Source organism: Sceloporus occidentalis, unplaced genomic scaffold (assembly GCF_023333645.1).
Source record: "Sceloporus occidentalis isolate IW3139 unplaced genomic scaffold, rSceOcc1.0.p SCAF_2, whole genome shotgun sequence".
In the NCBI taxonomy this organism is placed as follows: domain Eukaryota; kingdom Metazoa; phylum Chordata; class Lepidosauria; order Squamata; family Phrynosomatidae; genus Sceloporus; species Sceloporus occidentalis.
The window spans coordinates 246,107,180-246,124,879 of record NW_028316982.1 but is presented as its reverse complement, the minus strand read 5'-3'; the positions used below and the strand labels follow the sequence as shown (position 1 = coordinate 246,124,879).

At 39.9% G+C, this 17,700-nt stretch overlaps 1 protein-coding gene across 3 annotated transcripts in view; it reads left to right on the top strand.

Moving 5' to 3' along the window:
- Positions 1 to 473: 473 nt before the first annotated feature.
- LOC149319926 (nucleoporin p58/p45-like) overlaps positions 474 to 17,700 on the top strand; it is a 32,390-nt gene continuing 15,163 nt past the window's right edge. For 2 of the 3 annotated variants that reach the window (XM_089512601.1, XM_089512603.1), the window contains exons 1-13: positions 474 to 844; positions 3,167 to 3,306; positions 4,936 to 4,971; positions 7,814 to 7,963; positions 8,575 to 8,709; positions 9,094 to 9,204; positions 10,389 to 10,413; positions 11,029 to 11,094; positions 11,572 to 11,746; positions 13,316 to 13,395; positions 14,257 to 14,375; positions 15,401 to 15,483; positions 17,463 to 17,664. In XM_089512601.1, coding sequence (XP_089368727.1) covers positions 741 to 844; positions 3,167 to 3,306; positions 4,936 to 4,971; positions 7,814 to 7,963; positions 8,575 to 8,709; positions 9,094 to 9,204; positions 10,389 to 10,413; positions 11,029 to 11,094; positions 11,572 to 11,746; positions 13,316 to 13,395; positions 14,257 to 14,375; positions 15,401 to 15,483; positions 17,463 to 17,664 — 1,426 coding nt within the window. In that variant the 5' untranslated portion in view covers positions 474 to 740. The remainder of the gene's footprint in view (positions 845 to 3,166; positions 3,307 to 4,935; positions 4,972 to 7,813; positions 7,964 to 8,574; positions 8,710 to 9,093; positions 9,205 to 10,388; positions 10,414 to 11,028; positions 11,095 to 11,571; positions 11,747 to 13,315; positions 13,396 to 14,256; positions 14,376 to 15,400; positions 15,484 to 17,462; positions 17,665 to 17,700) is intronic. The other variant, XM_089512600.1, reaches the window with a different exon arrangement.

The window sequence follows — 17,700 nt, the reverse complement described above, 5'->3', positions numbered from 1 at the left end:
AGAGAGCTCTGTTGTCACCAACAACCTAGTTTCCAGAATCCCATAGCATTGAGCCATGGCAGCTAAAGTGGTGTCAAAGTAGTTTACTTTTGCAGTGTGGTTGCAGCCAAAAGTGGATCATTCTTACAGTGTAGAATGATGCATCCCAAGTGGATCATGGATCAAAGTGGGTCATTTTACAGTATAGATGCATCCTGCAGTGTGGCTGCATCCAAAGTGGATCACTCCTATAATGTGATTTCATCCAAAGTGGACCATTCCTACAGTGTGGCTGCATCCAAAGTGGACCATCCATAGTGGACCATTCCTGCACTGTGGCTGCATCCAAAGTGGATCACTCCTACAATGTGGCTGCAGGAACCCGAAACGAACCCGGAAGTCACCATTCCTGGTGGCTATCTATACTTTTCTTTTTCTTATCTCTGCGGTCTCTACTCGAGCGTCGCAGCTCAACAAAAAGGGGAGGAGGAGGCCGCTCTCCCAGAATGCAACGCGACTGCCGCGCATGCGCAGGAAGGGGAGGAGAAAAAAGAAAAGGCTGGCGCCCACCTCCCGCTTTCCCCTGGCTGCCGCCTCAGAGCTCCGGAGTCTCCGCTCCCGTTTGAACTTCCCGCCGGAGAGAGCTGGAAATGGCGGCTTTCCTCTCAGCGAAGAGGCGGCAAGGATAGGCCCGGGGCCTTTTCCTGGCGCTTCTGGGAGGAGCTTTTAGCCTCATCCCTCGCACGCTCCGCTCCCCGGCCATGTCGGCGGGGTTCTCCTTCGGGGCCGCCACTCTGCCTTCCGCCACGGCACCCGCTGGAGCAGGAGGCGGCGGAGGGGGCTTCTCCTTCGGGGCCACTCCTAGGTGAGAGCAGGGAAGCCATACTCGCCCATAGGGAAACATTGGGGGCCGAGATAACCCGGCTTGGCCCCGCTTTAACTCGTTGTCTGGCTCAAGGCTATGGAATTCTGGGAGTTGGAGTTTGTTGTGGGGCCCAGAGCGGAGCGGAGCTCCCAGAATTCCATAGCAGAGAGTGAGACAAAGAGTTATTTAGCCACAACGAATTACAAATCCCAGGGCTCCATCCTATGGAGTCCTGGGATTTATAATTCGTTGTGGCTAAATATCTCACCTACCAATCCCAGAATTCCACAGCAGTGAAAGCAGTGTCAAACTGTATTAATTCTGCGGTGTAGATGCAGCTTCAAGCCATCCCTTTTGCTGCTTAGCAGGGATTGACTTCATCGCCTGGATTGTATGGTCCTCCTTGTCAGTCTTCCAGAAGAAACCTCAGGGCTCCCCAGGCTGCTCTGTGTTCTGCTTCTTCAGCAAGAAGGTTGCTGACCCTTGGCTGCTCATGCCTTCGGGGAATGCGGAAACTCAGGCCATTCTCATCCCTTATAAAAGTTCAAAATCAATCTGCGTGGCATCTCTTGCTGGCTCTTTGGTTATGTAATATCAGAGGGCAAAGAGGATTTTGCAGGAAGGCACACAGAGGTTGTAGTTTTAGAAAACAAGCTCCTGGCTCTAAAAATTAATTAACAGAAGTAGGCACAGCGGTTAAAATAAAGCCATCAGACAGATGCTATTTTATCCAGTAACACAAACGCCATCCTAAAGTTTTCCCCCTTTGGTGAAACATAAAAGAGATAGCATCTTAGAGTTGGAAGGGGCTGCAGGAGCTAACTAGTTCTTGGAATTTGAATCCATTGGTCCATGTTCTAGTCTCAGGAGTAGCAGGGGAAAAGGTGGCGCCGTCTTCTGCATGATATCCCTTCAGGTATTTAAAGGCCCTATACAGACAGGCCAAAATAAAGCTGCTTCAGTTCACTTTGGAGGTAAGGTGTTTCAATGATGCATGCGTCCTAAGAGTCTGGAAGCTGGATTTGGTGCAGCTTCTGGACTCTTAGGACGCATGTATCATTTAAACAGCATACTTGCAGAATGTCTCAAAGCAGCTTTATTTTGGCCTGTCTGTATCAGGCCAAAGATAGCTTTCCTATCACTTCTTAGTCTTCCCTTTTCCTACCAGAACATAACTCCCTAAGGTGTACCTCATAAGGCTTGATTTCAGACCTTTGATCATCTTTGTTGCTCTTTTCTGGCTGCGTTTTAACTTGTCAATATCCTTTTTGAACCGTGGTGCCCAGAACCGGACACAGTACTCCAGATGAGGTCTGACCAAAGCAGTATGGCATTGGACTACTACTTCCCTTGATCTTGACACTGTACCTCTGTTGATGCAACCTGCTGGCCACTTTGGCTTCCTTTTTGCACGATTTCAAGGACATGGTGCTTTTTTTTGGGGGGGGTAATCTTTAAAAAGCTCAGTTTCGGCATTAATAATAATAATAATAATAAGAAGAAGATTTATTTATATGCCACCCAATCACCGGGAATCCGGGTGGCTTACAACAGAGGGATAATACAAAGTAAAGCAATAACAATAAGCATGAAATTAAAAAAACAGATGTAGCATAGCAGCATATTGAACAATAACAATAAAATAAGATAAAAATCAACAATAGCAGCAAATAACAAAAACAAAAATAAATAGCAAATCATCATCGACAAATTAAATAGCAAAATACATGGCAATTAATAAAGCAAAACAAGTGAAATTACTCTTGTAATTATTTAAAACTGATGGTAGGAAAGATGTTCAGCTATATCTCTCAGATTAATTTCCTAACCCTTGGACTACAGTTGGCTCTCCTTATCTGCAGATTTTTTATCCACAGATTCAAGCATCCACGGCTTGAAAATATTCAAAAAAGTATAAATTCCTAATAGCAAACCTTTATTTTCCATTTTATATAAGAGACAGCATTTTGCTATCCCATTGTATTTAATGGAACTTGAGTATCCATGAATTTTGTTATCCATGGGGGGTTTGAGGATCAAACCCCAGCAAATAACAAGGACCCACTGTATAATAGAAAGATGTCAGCTTTTGTCATTCAGCTTTTGATTAATTGAATCTACTCTAGGCCATAGTGTATATATAGTACTGTAAATACTAAAGAAAAGGATCAAAATCCCTCAAAAGTAAATCTGATTGCTGTATTTAAATGTGGGCTAGAGGTGTTTGAGTTTTGTTTTTCATACTGATTCATACAACTGTAGTGTAGAAATGGGAACACTGAATCTGTGAGTTATATTTAACCTATTTGTTTTTTAATTTAGTTCTACTGGAGGACTTAACTTTGGGACATTGGGCTCAACAGCTACTGCTACTACAACAACAGCTTCTTCTGTGGGTTTCGGGACTGGGCTTTTTGGTGCAAAGCCTACTACTGGTTTTACGTTAGGAGGGGCTAATACAGGTAAATATGCATGCTGTATTTTCTACCCTGTCAAAGTGAACTGACACTAATAAAGAAAATTAATAGCAAAACATGAAATGAACAAGGCATGTATAGACCATTGATAACATTGCATAATTGGGCTATGAATGCCATTTGTCTATACAGAGTTTAAAAACTTGACAGTTATTCTTAATAAAATAATCAATGCAACTGTTTCACCCAAAACGTAAAAGTAACCTTGTTGGCCTAAGAAAAGTTCCAGAATTGCAATTAGGACAATACCTGTATTATGCCAATTGAAGGTAACAAAAACTGTGTCTCATAAGACAGTACAAAAGGCAGGAGTGGCAGATTGGCAGTGCTGAAGTCCACATACAGTCTAACGATGAATTTGAGGAAGAAATTGTAGTCAGTCAAATTAGGAACTACCAGTTGTCTTCATTTTTTTGTGTCTGTTTCTCAGAATCGGAATGCTACCATGTAGGTGATCATAGTTTCATGTTGCATCAGGGACTGTCTGTAAGATATAATAATAATAATAATAATAATAATAATAATAATAATAATTTATTTATATCCTGCTTTTCTGTTGCCAAACAGGCAAGACTATTGACACAGAAGCAATAGCAGCTGAATGCTTATTTAGAATATATAAAATAGAGCTGTTACTTTGAGCTCTATCTACCCTTAGATAAAACACATGGGTTTCTTATTAAGTGGTCAGAAGAGGTGGGATGAGTTTTATATTAATAAAACTGGATATAACTGTAGATGTATTATACAGCCACCCCTCCATTTTTGCAAACTGTGTGCCTCACCTATTCGCAGGCGGCAAATGGAGGGGGGGGGGGAAATGGGGCACTGCCATTCAAGCCAGTGGGGCTTGAATATTGCCATTTATTTTTTTTTTTTTTGCGAGGGGTCCGGAATGGATCCTCCACGAAAATGGAGGGGCGACTGTATTTTTAAGAATGATAGTGAATTTTTTTTGTAGTAGAAAAGGATAGAAATAAAGTTCCAGTTTCAGATATTAACCTAAAGAAATACTATGTTCATTGTTGCCTAAACAAAGGTGTAACAAAAAACAAAACAACAAAACAATTTCCAGATCCATACTAGATCATATCTAGAACATATCTTTATCAGTACAAATTGAGGTGACAGTTTTTGAGACTGGGAAATATGAAGATGATTTGTAGGCCTAAAGATGGAGATAGCCCCCAGTAACTGGATTGTCTGTCAAATGAGGTCTAAATGGGATGGGTAGAAAGAATTTGTGGTATTTCCGAAGAAAAACTGGTAGTTCCCTGGGCTTCTTCTTCTGGTGATGAAGTCTGCAATGATGTTTCCTCCCTAGTTTTGGAAATCTAGGCAAAACTATTCCAAAATACATTACAGGTTACAAATGCATCATTGCATGCATTACAGTGATATTTCCTTATAAATAATGACTTGTTTGCAGTCATTGTTTCATGTTGGAAGCCTTGCTGCTCCCTAGAAAACCTCATTTTCTTTTTAAAAGAACACACTGGGTTATTTAACATTACTAGTTGAAGAGTTTGCATTTGGTACTTTGCAAGAAGTGAAAACTATGAAAGGCAAGCAGCAATGAAATTTAACTTGGATTTATTCTGTCATATTATTCAGGAACAGCAACGACCATTGCTACAGGATTAACATTAGGTAAGCAAGATATATTCAATGCTAGTTTTCATTTTTCTTTAAATGAGGTGATTAGATTCTGAAATGAAAAGATAAAGATGAAGAGAAATGAGGTATGCTTGGTAAACTTTGACTGTGGCTGCAGAAGGGATAGTATGTTGTATGTTTTCAAGTCACCTGTTGATTTATGGTGACCCTATGAATTTTCTAAGACAAGGAATAATCAGAGGTGGATTGCCAGTTCCTTCCTCTGAAATGTAGCCTACAGCACCTGGTATTTGTTCATGTCTCTTCCAAGTACTAACCAGGGCTGACCCTGTTTAACTTCCAAGATTAGATGGGATCTGTGGGTTGATGGTATTTAGGATGGTACTGTGTTACAGTCACTTAATATGCCCATTTTCTCAAGCGGTGGTCATGGTAAAAAAATTAAAGTAAAAAATGTATTAGGAAATTTTATAACAGTGTGTGATCTGTAATTGTATGCAGACCCCAGAGTTGACATGGTGCTGGAGTCATAATTTGCAGTAGCAATGCTCAGTTTTCATTATTTAGAGTATTTCTACCTCACTCTTTAGCCAAAAAAAAAAAAAAAAAAAAAAAAAAAAATCTCAAAGGGACTTACAAGTTATGTATTTGACAGTCCCTGTCCTCTGGTTTACAGTCTTAGGACACTTATGTCAGGCTAAAAAGCAGGATTTTAACAAAGTGTGTTTTTGGCCAGTACTTATCACACAATGTCATGTCCATCATGCTGCTGCCTTGCATTCCTTACCTTACTGCGCACCTTTTCACTGATGGGTGAAACATGTCACTAGGCTCTCAATCTCACTACTATTCCATTTCTGCCTTAGTACACTAGGCCCATTCCACTGCAGTTTGGCTTTTCAGGCAGTCACATGGTGTGAGCGGGCGTGGTTCTGCTCCCCCTCCTCTCCCCTGTTTCCCTTGCATCAATCACTTCTGCAGTGCCTCCCTGAAATCAGCTGTTGTGTGCACCTTCACACAGCAGTCAGCTTCAGGAAAGTGTTGGCAGCCAGGATCACTCCCCCCCCCCACACACACACTTGCTCTCGAAGCACAGGGCTGTTGTGTATTTGACAGTGCGGAAAACACATCACGCAACCATTGATTGCCAAAGCACTGTCATGGGGAAAAGTTTGAGAAGAAATGATGCCAAATTGGTATGCTTCCCTTCTTAAAGTAGTGAGGTAATGTCCTTAGAACATAAGAACCGCCACGTTGGATCAGATCAGCAGCAGATCTGTTCCAACATTTAGTTAACAGTTATTAGTTAGTTGCTTTTGAGAAACCTGCACCCTCCATTGTAGGTTCCTCAAAAACCGATGCATAGAAGCATTCTGACTGTGGAGTTGGTATATAGCCATCCTGACTTTTCTCTGTTTAAGGCTCTCTCTTGCATTAATTTATCGATTCCCTCTTAATTCTGAAGTTCAAGTTGGCAACTACACCTATATCTTGTGGCAGTTAATTCTAGTTTAATTGTGCACTACATTTTTAAGACATAGCACAGAAGAGAAAAGGAATGCGGAGGGAGAAGAGAAAGAAAAATAATCTTAATGCGTACAATGACCTTCTAACAACTTGCTAGAATAGCTGCTGTTAGTTGGCATTTGAGGCACAAGGTATCTGCTGCTCCTGCTTTTTGTACTCTCATAGAAGCTGTGTCTAAACTGTTGGTGGACAAAATGTGGCTGATGGGCCATGTGCAACCTCTAGGACACTTTTTTGCCTCGAGGCTATTTTTACACCCCCAGATCTTTTCAGAATCTCCCCCCAAATTTTTATTCACTCTCAGGAAAATGCAGGGGTGTTCAGGGGCCCATGGTGGGCTCAAACTTTATTTTGAAATGGTAACTTTGGCTTTCTGGAAGCTAGTAATTGTTTTTATCCATAATACTGGTCACTGATTTCAACATCTTTAAGAAAATATTTGAAGCAAGAAGCTAAGCAAGCTTGGGCAGAGCCAGCTAGTCACAGCTGATGGCATATTGTGAGTGGAGGGGCCTGTGGAGGAAAGAATATAACTTAAAGGGTTTTCTGTTAAAGGATTAGATAATACTAATTAGGAAGAGCAAAATGAAGGAGATCTAAATAAGATATGATGGGAACTGAAAATGTGAAGAGAATTTTGGTAGAAGTATTACTTTGTCAGAAACGGAGGTGCTAACCGTATGTGTGGAACCAGCCTAAGGCTAGACACTTATTTTGTTATATAATCTTTACTGTTTTTGTTTTCTACATCTGTCTGAATGTTTTTAATTTAATACTCAACAACTATTCATGCTTTATCAAACTGAATACAGTCGCCCCTCTGTTTTCACAGACTTGAAGTCCGCAGCCCTTGCCTGTTCGCAGGTGGTAAATGTAGGGGGACAAAATGGGACATGGGCCCATGGCGCACACTGCCATTCAAGCCAATGGGGCTTGAATATGGGTGAATTTCCGTTTTCATAGGGGGGGCTTCCGGAACGCATCCCCTGTGAAAACAGAGGGGCGACTGTACAGTGATTAATGCAGCCACTTGTCCACTATAGAAATCACCTTGAGGCCCAAGTGCCAGATCTAGGGAGGGATCTTAAGGGTAAATAGATAAGGTGAATGATAGGAGCCCAAAGACTGGAAATCAAGGGCCAACCTGGACAGGGTAGCTTTCACAGTGGTTAAATAATTTTTCTGGGGGGAAATGTAGTTCAGTTTCTCCTCAATTTTCATAGGCTGTGTATAGTTCTCTAGCAGTGTTTAGAATGTAACATCTACATTTGACTAAAGCCATCCAGTTTAAATGAAACAGTGAAGGCAAGCATCAAAACAAGACTGAAATTTAATTGTTCCTTTGTAGGCACACCTGCATCTACTTCTGCCTCTACCGCAGGCCTTAGTTTAGCATTTAACAAACCTGCAGGATCAGCTACACCATTTGCTCTGCCAGTTACCTCTACCTCTACTGGTCTCACACTTTCTTCTGCCCTAACATCAGCTCCAGCAGCAGGTGAGACAATAATGTTTTTGTGCTCAGGTCCTTTCTTTCCAATATAGATATCAGTATCTCAGATGGATCAGAGCTGTTCTGATAAAAATGGCAAAGAGGGTTTCTGTTAAAATAGTTTGATACAACACAGTCTGGGGATCCTATTGCTTGATGGCCATCTGTTGGGGATGCTTTGATTGAAAGTTCCTGCATGGCAGGGGGTTGGACTGGATGGCCCTTGTGGTCTCCTCCAACTCTACAATTCTATGATTTTCCTTTGAAGATGTGTAGTGGTGGTATATCATGACTGTATTCCCATTCACCGATAGTATCATAAGCCTATTCATCCAACATGATTCAAAATAGAGAAACCGGTCTCATTGTTATTGGAATCCTAAAACAAAAGTGCAGGTTTAAAGACCATGCATCACATTTAGCCAGCTTTAGCCTCAAGATTATGTGCTAAGGATTTTCCATATTTCATGCCAGTAATAGAACTTTAGTAGAATAGTTGCTTTAAATAAATCTGAAGAGGCATATCATTACTCCAACTTGTTGCAGTGGGATCCATATGCACTGTTCTGTGAGGACAAGTACCTCTTTAAATGATTACATCTTTGCTTAAAATTCAGGATCTTCTGGCTTTACGTTAAATTTGGGAGGCACAGCTGCACCAACCACAAGTGCATCCACAGGCCTTTCTCTGGGAGGAGCCTTGGCTGGTTTAGGAGGGACACTATTCCCCAACGCAAGCACATCTACAACAGGTGACTTCTTTGATATCTTAACTATCCAGTTATTTAAATTAATTACAGCCTTGGGGAGAGGTGGGTAAGAAATGTTGTTGTTGTTGTTGTTATTAAATAATCTCTAAATCTAATGTGCTTGTGTTTAGGTCACCTATATTATATTGAACTCAGAAAGTTTTGAATAGGCATGTGTAGAGTTGTGCTGCAAGATATATTGCTTTCATACTGCTTTCAAAATGTTTCTAAGTTCTGCACAATGGGATAGCCCATTCAATACATATGTGATATATAGTTTTCAGTTCTCATTGCTTGCACTATATTTCTTTAAAACTAATGTTATAACTCATTTTTTGAAATGGATGCATGAAGACAGTAAGATAACAATTGCTGCATTGTTTGCAGGGCTTGGGCAGAATGTATTTGGTTTGACTCTTGGAACAGCTGCAGCACCTGCTGCTACAGTTAATGGAGGTCTTGGTGGCATAGACTTCAGTAGTTCTTCAGATAAAAAGAGTAAGTTTTAACAGGACTCACAAGATGTGTGCTTTGAGATTAATTACTAAGCATGACCATTGAATGATGTTTTATAGAAGTTTTGGTCTTTTAACTTTTAAGGAGCACAGTGAATTCCTTCTGAAACAACCCATTTCTTTCCCCCAATGTTAGTAACAGTTATCTAATACTGCATGGGCAATTCTGTTACAGTATTTGTAACCATTACAGTGTCTATAGAGCATTACAGAATGAACAGAGTGTGTACTACGTATTTTAAAATATTTAAAATAATTCCTTTCTTTTTTTAAAAAAATCCACCAAACTATATTATGACCATCTGTCAAGCAGATTGAATTAGAAGCAGCTGTGCTGTGTTTTTAAACAGTGGGGAAAGAGAAAATAATCTGTCCTGAAACTAATTTTAAAAACACTGTAACTTCAGTATTATACAGTCCACCCTTTTTATCCTCAGGGGATCCATTGTGGACCTCCCTGCAGATAACGGAAAACAAGGAACCTCAAGTCCCAGTGTCCTTAATGGTGGGTGTGACACACGCACCCATTGAATGCAGTGGGGCTTGCCATCTGCCAATGTTTAAATCTGCGGATGGCAAGCCTGTGGATATTGAGAGCCCACTAAATTATTGTGGGCTTTCTGCTGGCTATGAGTATTCATGAGTCACTGTAAATGCTTGTTTGTGTTTGATGCAATCTTGGGTATCACCTGGATTATTTTTTAATTGGTATTCTGAGTCCTAAATTTAAACAGATCACCCTCTAACACATGGCTGATGGCAGAGAAACAGCACTGGGAATATTTACAACCACCTTTCTGGAATGTATGCAATTCCGTAAACCTGATTCTGCTAAAGTGTCCTCTTTCCTGGAATAGTCTATAATCTGTTGATGTTTAGCCTTTATATCAGGTGTGGGCAACAGTTGGGGGCTAGGGGACTATTTGGTCTCCAAGGAACCTTGGACAACTGCATCCCCCATTTTTTCTTCTTGGCGCATTAGGGGGCAATTTCCCACTGTATTTGATAAGGGAATAAGCCCTTTTGGAATAGTCATAATAATAATCATAATCATATTTATACCCCGCTCTTTAGCCAAAAGGCTATCAGAGCGGCTATTCTTTTGACACTTTCATGCTTAAAAATCAATAGATCCTTCTCAATTTTAATAAAAATATTTTCTTCTAGGTGACAAAACAGGAACAAGAGCAGAGTAAGTATCAATTTGTAGTTACAGAATTGTTTGTTGGATTGTGTCTCTAAAGCATACAGAAATACTTATTCGGCTATATTGATTAGGTTTAATTTTAATCCTAATAAGCTAGGATCATGAAGGTGATGGGGATTCTGCTTAGTTATAGGGTGCATCTACACTGTAGAAATAATGCAGTTTGATACCACTTTTAGCTGGAATGGCTCCATCCTGCAGAATCCTGGGATTTGTAGTTTTGTGAGGCACCAGCACTCTGGCATAGAAGACCAAAGATCCTGTAAACCTCAAATCCCAGGATTCCATATGATAGAGCTACAGCACTTAAAATGGTGTCAAGCTGCATTGATTCTACAGTGGAGATGCACCCATAGTTTCCAGGAAGGAACATAGAGCTCTAAATCTGTTTATATTTGACTCTCATTTCTCATTTCTTTAAAAGAAAAATTTGAGTGAAATAAGGAGGAGATGGGTAAGGAAAAGGCTTTTGAAACTCCTAGTTGTGCTACTTTGTTATCTGTGATTGTCAACAGGCTTTATGCAGTTCTTTATTGTTAGAATGTTAAGTAAAAGCTGTGGCTTCCATTTGACAGTATCATGAACATTATCTGTTCACAGGGATAGTAAAGCACTAAAAGATGAAAATCTACCTCCAGTAATTTGCCAAGATGTTGAAAATCTTCAGTAAGTATTTTCTCAGTTCTTGGACATAGTTTTATATAGTTTTTACTGCATGTTAATAATTTTAAGGTTTGATTTTTAACTCATAGTGTTTAATTTTTAAAATCCTATATTTATACTTTTATTATGATTTTGTATGGTTTTTTTTAACTTGTACTGTTTTAAATATGATGTTAGCTGCCTTGCTCACATTATCAGGAGAAAAGTGAGATTTAAATATTTAAAATAATATAAATATAAGTTGGATATTGGATTCAATAAAAGACTTAATTCATTAAACTTTTTTATTTGCTGATATACTGAATTCTTATAGCTGTGAGCATTCTGCTAACACAGATTCTGTATCCTACAATTTTACAAATTCTGTAGGAGGCAATCCTGTTGTCTTGCCCAGTAAAATCACTTTCAAGTAAAACTGGGGTTTTCTGTTTTACCATATATTGTCTCATTTTTGTTATTTCTGCATCCCCCCCCTCCTAGGAAGTTTGTAAAAGAACAGAAGCAGGTTCAAGAGGAAATCAGTCGAATGTCTTCTAAAGCAATGCTTAAAGTACAGGAAGACATCAAAGCTTTGAAACAGCTTTTATCAGTGGCTGCCAGTGGATTACAGAGAAATACTCTTAATATTGATAAATTGAAAGTGGAAACTGCTCAGGTAAACTCGTCTTTTGGTTGTTAGGAAGGATCTGATTAGGGGAATTTCTGAATTTAGCTCAGTTGCTGAGAAGGGAGGGTCCTAACAACATCCTCGTGAGACCTTGTCCTGTGATGTATACGAGAGGTCCACAAGAATTCCTTTGTGAGATGATGCTGAAACAGACTGCTCCAATTAAGTCTAAATATTTATTAAAAGGGGAAAACAAACACACAGCAAAGGGCACGTGCATACACGCAGTTCTTAATGAAAGTAAAGGAGGGAAATTCAAGAGAGAGTTGAGAGAGGCAAATGTACAGGAGATACTTACTTCCAAAGGCTTCTTCGGGAACCAGATGTGAATGTAGATGATGAAAGGACACGACTGCCGAAACATGGGGGGGAAATGGCCGGTCTGACATGAAGCCAGGCTGTATTCTGAATATATAGCATATAGTTGTGTGCTAGACTGAGGCTTATATAGACAATTTCTAGCTATGAACTTAATGGCTTAGCTGCAGCCAAGACAAAGGGTATAAAGACCTGAGCTTTTGTTAAACCAAGGTGAAGAATAGACTTAGCCAAGGCACTTGGATCTGAACACAATCAAGCAAGGCAAACAGATGAATAGATGACCATTGACTTAATCAATGGGCCATCAGATGTGAGGCTGAAAACAAACAGCCAGTATTGTACTGGTTTTTGGAGATGGTTTTTCTTGTCTAGCAACTTCCAAACTTCCTGTGGGGAATTTCCAGTCCTTGTCTCTAGGGCTCCTACTCTTTGCAAGCTGCCTACATGACATCTCTGCTTTGGAGAAATGGCAGTGCTTCTAGGAGGTCAGCTTGGGGTCAAAGTGAATTCCACACACACTCCAAAATTTAATATAAATTGATATGCTCTAACATGGTGACTAACTGTTGCATCTGCTCTGCTAAGGTTTGGGACTTTCTTGTGAAATTCCCTAGGTTTAACTGGTTCTTTCTGCCCAGTATGTTTATGAAGTATTCTGGGCAAACTATTAAATTACACAGTTAAGTGCTGTGGATTTCATCCAAGTTATATGAAGTGTTTATCTCTTTGTCTTACTTATTTGGAATTTTGCCGTGTTATGTCTTTGTCTTGCTTATTTAGAATTTTGTTGTGTGCTTTCAAGTTGTTTCTAACTTATGGTGACTATCATGGGGTTTTCTTTGCAAGATTTGTTCAGAGGGGTTTTGCCTTTACCTTCATCTGAGGCTGAGGGAATATGCCTTGTCCCATGTCACCCAGTAGGTTTCTATTTGAACCCCAGTCTCCAGAGTCATAGCCAGTGCTCAAACCACTGCACCACCCTGGCTCATCATATACTTTTATAATGAATGCTTCCTCCAGATGCACATAATACGTTGTCCAAAAGCTTTATTGAAGGTGGAATTGATTGTTTCTCTTTTAATTACTAGAACAATGGAAAGGAAATCAGTTCAACATGTGAGGAAGTTTTCTGTTCAGGATAATCACTTAGCTACAGGGAGAATATTGTTCCCTGAAACAGGCTTATTTTATGTGGAAATCTAACTATCACACAAAAATGTGCATGATCTCTTGCAGGAACTTAAAAATGCTGAAATAGCATTAAGGACACAGAAAACTCCTCCTGGACTTCAACATGAAAATACAGCACCTGCAGAGTAAGTACAAGTTTAGAGATTGTGTCTATAATGTACACGCGTACACTACATGCTATTTAAAAGGGAGTGGATGGATTGGGAATGAAGGAGTCAAACAGTATTTGAGACTAATTTATTTTAGTCTGAGATTTCATAAATATCAGTTTACTTCTTGACATATCCACAGGAGATCTGTTCCAGGCTTCTCTCCCTGCAGATACCAAAATCTATGGGAGCTCAAGTCCTGCTGTCCCCAGTTGTGGCGCATGCATGCAGCCGCACCATCATTAGGAACAGCCACAGTTATGCCGGTGCAGCCATTGGGGACAACAAGGGCTGTCCCTAATGGCTGCATGGCCATGTGCGTGCTCTGCCATTGGGGATTACCAGAGGCTTGCCATCCATGGATGGTGAAATTTGCAGATGGCAAGTCTGCAGACAAGGAGGCCCCACTATATATTTCATACAGGCCAGAACTAAAGTGCTATTTTTTTCATATGGAAGATGTTTTTTTGCTCATAGATGCTGTTCAGTTTTTCATACAAGAGAGAAGCATGAGAAATTAGGTTCCAGTGACATGGCTTGTCAATAGGCATTGATTAAAGAAGATGCAGTTTTCCCAAGTGCTGGGGAATAGTGTGTGTTGAAATTGTACGTCTAGGCTTCATTTGATTTAAAGCATTTTTGTTACCCATTAAGACTGAGGTTTTCATGAAATTAGTAGCAAATAAGAGAAGTCAGCCTACTAGCTTACATCTAGGGCATGATGAATAAAGAAGAGAGGATGAGAGAAAAGCAGAACAGTTACCTTCCTATCTTTTACTTTTTTATGGGAAGAAATTGCATCTATCAATTAATTGTTCTAAAATATACTTAATTTAGCTACTTCAGGATCTTGATAGAGCAGTTTGAAGTACAGTTGCAGCAGTACAGGCAACAAATTGAAGAACTGGAAAACCATCTTGCCACCCAAGCAAATAATTCACATATAACTCCACAAGGTAAAAATGAGTGTTCTCATATATTTTATTAATTGCTTCATCATATAGTGTCTTTTATCATTTGGTAATATGCAAGGATTTCTGTTCAGATTTTGGCAAGTCAGTAGAAGGAATTGGGAAATTGTTTGGGGTCTAATTTTGGGCCTAAACACCATCACAAGCCTTTTAAATTGAAAACAAACAAAAAAAATCCTAATATATTGGCCTGAATATATATAGTGATCTTGCACATTCAAAGGACAACAACCGCCAAAGTGTTATCTAGTCTTGTATGCCCTTTTGCCACTAGTGCCAAGCATTTTTTATTCTGGTGAGTTTTCCTGGGATTTCCCACATCCATGTTCTGCAGGTAAAGAGCTTGTAGAACAGTGAACCTGCATAGCATACTGCTCACACATTAGTATGCAATAAAGTATTCTTTACTACGCTGAAGGATTTATAGTATGCTTACTCTTCCAAATATGCAGATTTATTGAGGTGATTGCTTTTTTCTGATGCAGTAAGTTTCGTTTTAGGGTAATATGACATAAAGTAGCAAAAATATTATATTACCTATTTTCTAAGTTTGAGTTTCCTCCAGCATGGTTTGGCATATTCTAAATTGGTGAAAGCCAGTGTGGTGTAGTGGTTTGAGCATTGGACTGTGACTCTGAAGACCAGGATTCAAATCTCTGCTCGGCCATGGAAACCCACTGGGTGACCTTAGGCAAGTCACACTATCTTAGCCTCAAAGGGAAGCACTGACAAAAACCTCTTGGAACAAGTCTTACCAAGAAAATGCTGTGATAAGTTTACCGTAGGATTGTCATAGGTTAAAAATGCTTTGAAGGCACAGAACAGCAACAAAAGTTCACTGATTTTGTGTGATCAGAATAGCTTGATGGTAACTTATACAACAAAACATTTTATTTATTTATTTATTTATTTATTTATTTATTTATTTATTTATTTGAGTTTTGTGTTGATACTAATATGATTTACATATTGCAGTGTGATATAATTTCTCAAATTTTAATATCTCACAGATTTATCCATGGCTATGCAGAAAATTTACCAGACATTTGTAGCTCTTGCTGCACAGCTTCAATCAATCCATGAAAATGTGAAGGTAAAAAAAAAATCTGTTTCTAGATGTGTTCATTTATTTTATGAATGAAACTGAATGTGAATATCTTTCAGTGTTTTTAAAGGGCTACAATTTCATTTTTTGCATTTGTTTTCCTGATTTCTTTATATAGGAGCATTTTTGACAGAATGGGGCAGGCTCCTAATAGGTTCTCCATCTACTTCCACTATGCTACAGAACGGATGGGCAAAGTAGAGCCTGAGAGTTGCATGCAGAACTTGTCCTGTCTGGTTCCCCCCTCCCAAGAATTCTAAAACATTTGTGAATCCTCCTCTTCATTTTTAGCTCCAATCCCCACGTGTGGGGCCAATTTTGCCATCTTTTTTTTTGCCTGGCTGAAAAGATGCCTTTAAAAAAGGGAGAGGTAAACTAGAGATGAGCTCTCATTACTCCCCATTGTGAAAAAGGCCTTCCTCAACCAAAAACAACCAGGAAAGTTTAAAAAATGGCAAAATTGCCTTCTCCCTCCATGTTCTGTGAGGAATGTTTTCACGAGGGATGCAGCAGATGATTGTAATCCTCCAAGGTGCCCTGGAGCTCTAATGTGGTCCTCTTGGCCTGTTACAGACTGCCAAAATAAAGCTGCTTCGGGTCTCTTTGGAGGTATGCTATATTTAAATGATGCATGGGTCCTAAGAGTCCGGAGGTCATGCCAAAGCCATACTTCATTCCTAAGCACTGGGGTGCAGCTTTGTTGCAGCTTCCGGATTCTTAGGATGCATGCATCATTTAAACAGCATACCTCCAAAGAGAACCGAAGCAGCTTTATTTTGGCAGTCTGTAACAGGCCCTTAACTCCCAACAGTCACCTGCCCCATTATAGAATGTGTTTGGCCTACTGCCATTTTTTTTCCTCCATAGTGAAATAGGCTGCTGATATATTCCTTGAGGCATTCTTGAAGCTAGGAATTTGTCAAACCTAGGCCTGTTACAGACAGCCAAAATAAAGTCCTTAGGGCTGGAGCATGGCTTTGGTGTGACGTCTTGACTCCTAGGACGCATGCATCATTGAAACACCATACCTCCATTGTGACTTGAAGCAGCTTTATTTTGGCTGTCCGTAACAGGCCCTAGTTAATATAAATCAGAACAGAAGGGTGGGTGGGTTTATTAACTCACAAATTCCTAGCTTCAAGAATTCAAAAGCTTGTCCACTGGAAAAGGATAAGATAAGCTTCATAACTCGAATAGTACCACAAGGAGGCCTTACTTTTAGCCTGACTTAAGATGGCAGTGGTTCCTGGGAAAGGGCGTTTGAAAAAAGATCGTAATTGGCCAGCCGGATGATATCATAGAAGGCAATCCTTTACCAGGGATGGGAAACTGTTATTGAACTGCACTCCCTATCCTCCTGCTCCATTGATTGTACTAAGTAGGTTTTGAAGAGAGGTGCAATCCAACAGTATCAAGGATCAGCTGTTCCCTATCTGTAGTGTTTCAAGCCACTTATGCCTTTAAAAGCAAGAAAGAAACAGCACTACCATTTGAAGCTGGTAACAGGATATATAAATATTTTAAATAAGATAAATCTAATGTTGGTACCTTGGATCTCTTTCTGTCTCGTTTTGATAAAGTTAAGTCCTGGGGGTGAGAATGGGGGTTTGGGTACCAAACATCTTGTTCAGATATTCTTTGGTGTAGTTAGAGTATAAACATAAATGGAAGAGAGGAGCTCCTTTACACCCTTTTCTTCTATTCATTACTCTTCACATGTGCACAGTCAGAGGAGAGACTTGGTTTTTCAGGCTTCCTAGCTGCACGGAGGCCTCCATTTGTAGAAGAACTCTTCTCTAAACCTATCACTGTTCATGTGGGTAGAACCTCAGTGGAGAGATAAGGGCTAGTGTGCACTTTTTCTTGCATTTTCACTTTAACATCATACTGTATTAAAGGTCTAAATTGGATAAAAGCTGTATGGGCAAGCATGATGTACTAAAGTAGTTTTTCTTGTCTCACTTCAGATGCTCAAAGACCAGTATCTTGGTTATAGAAAAACCTTTCTCGGGGATGCAGTGGATGTATTTGAGGCGAGGCGAGCAGAAGCAAAGAAGTGGCAGACTGCCCCCCGGGTTACAACTGGACCTACTCCTTTCAGCAACATACCAAATGCAGCGGCCGTTGCCATGGCTGCAACACTTACACAGCAGCAACAGCCTGCTACAGGTCTGAGTGCATTCAAGTTATAGCTTTTAGTGTTAC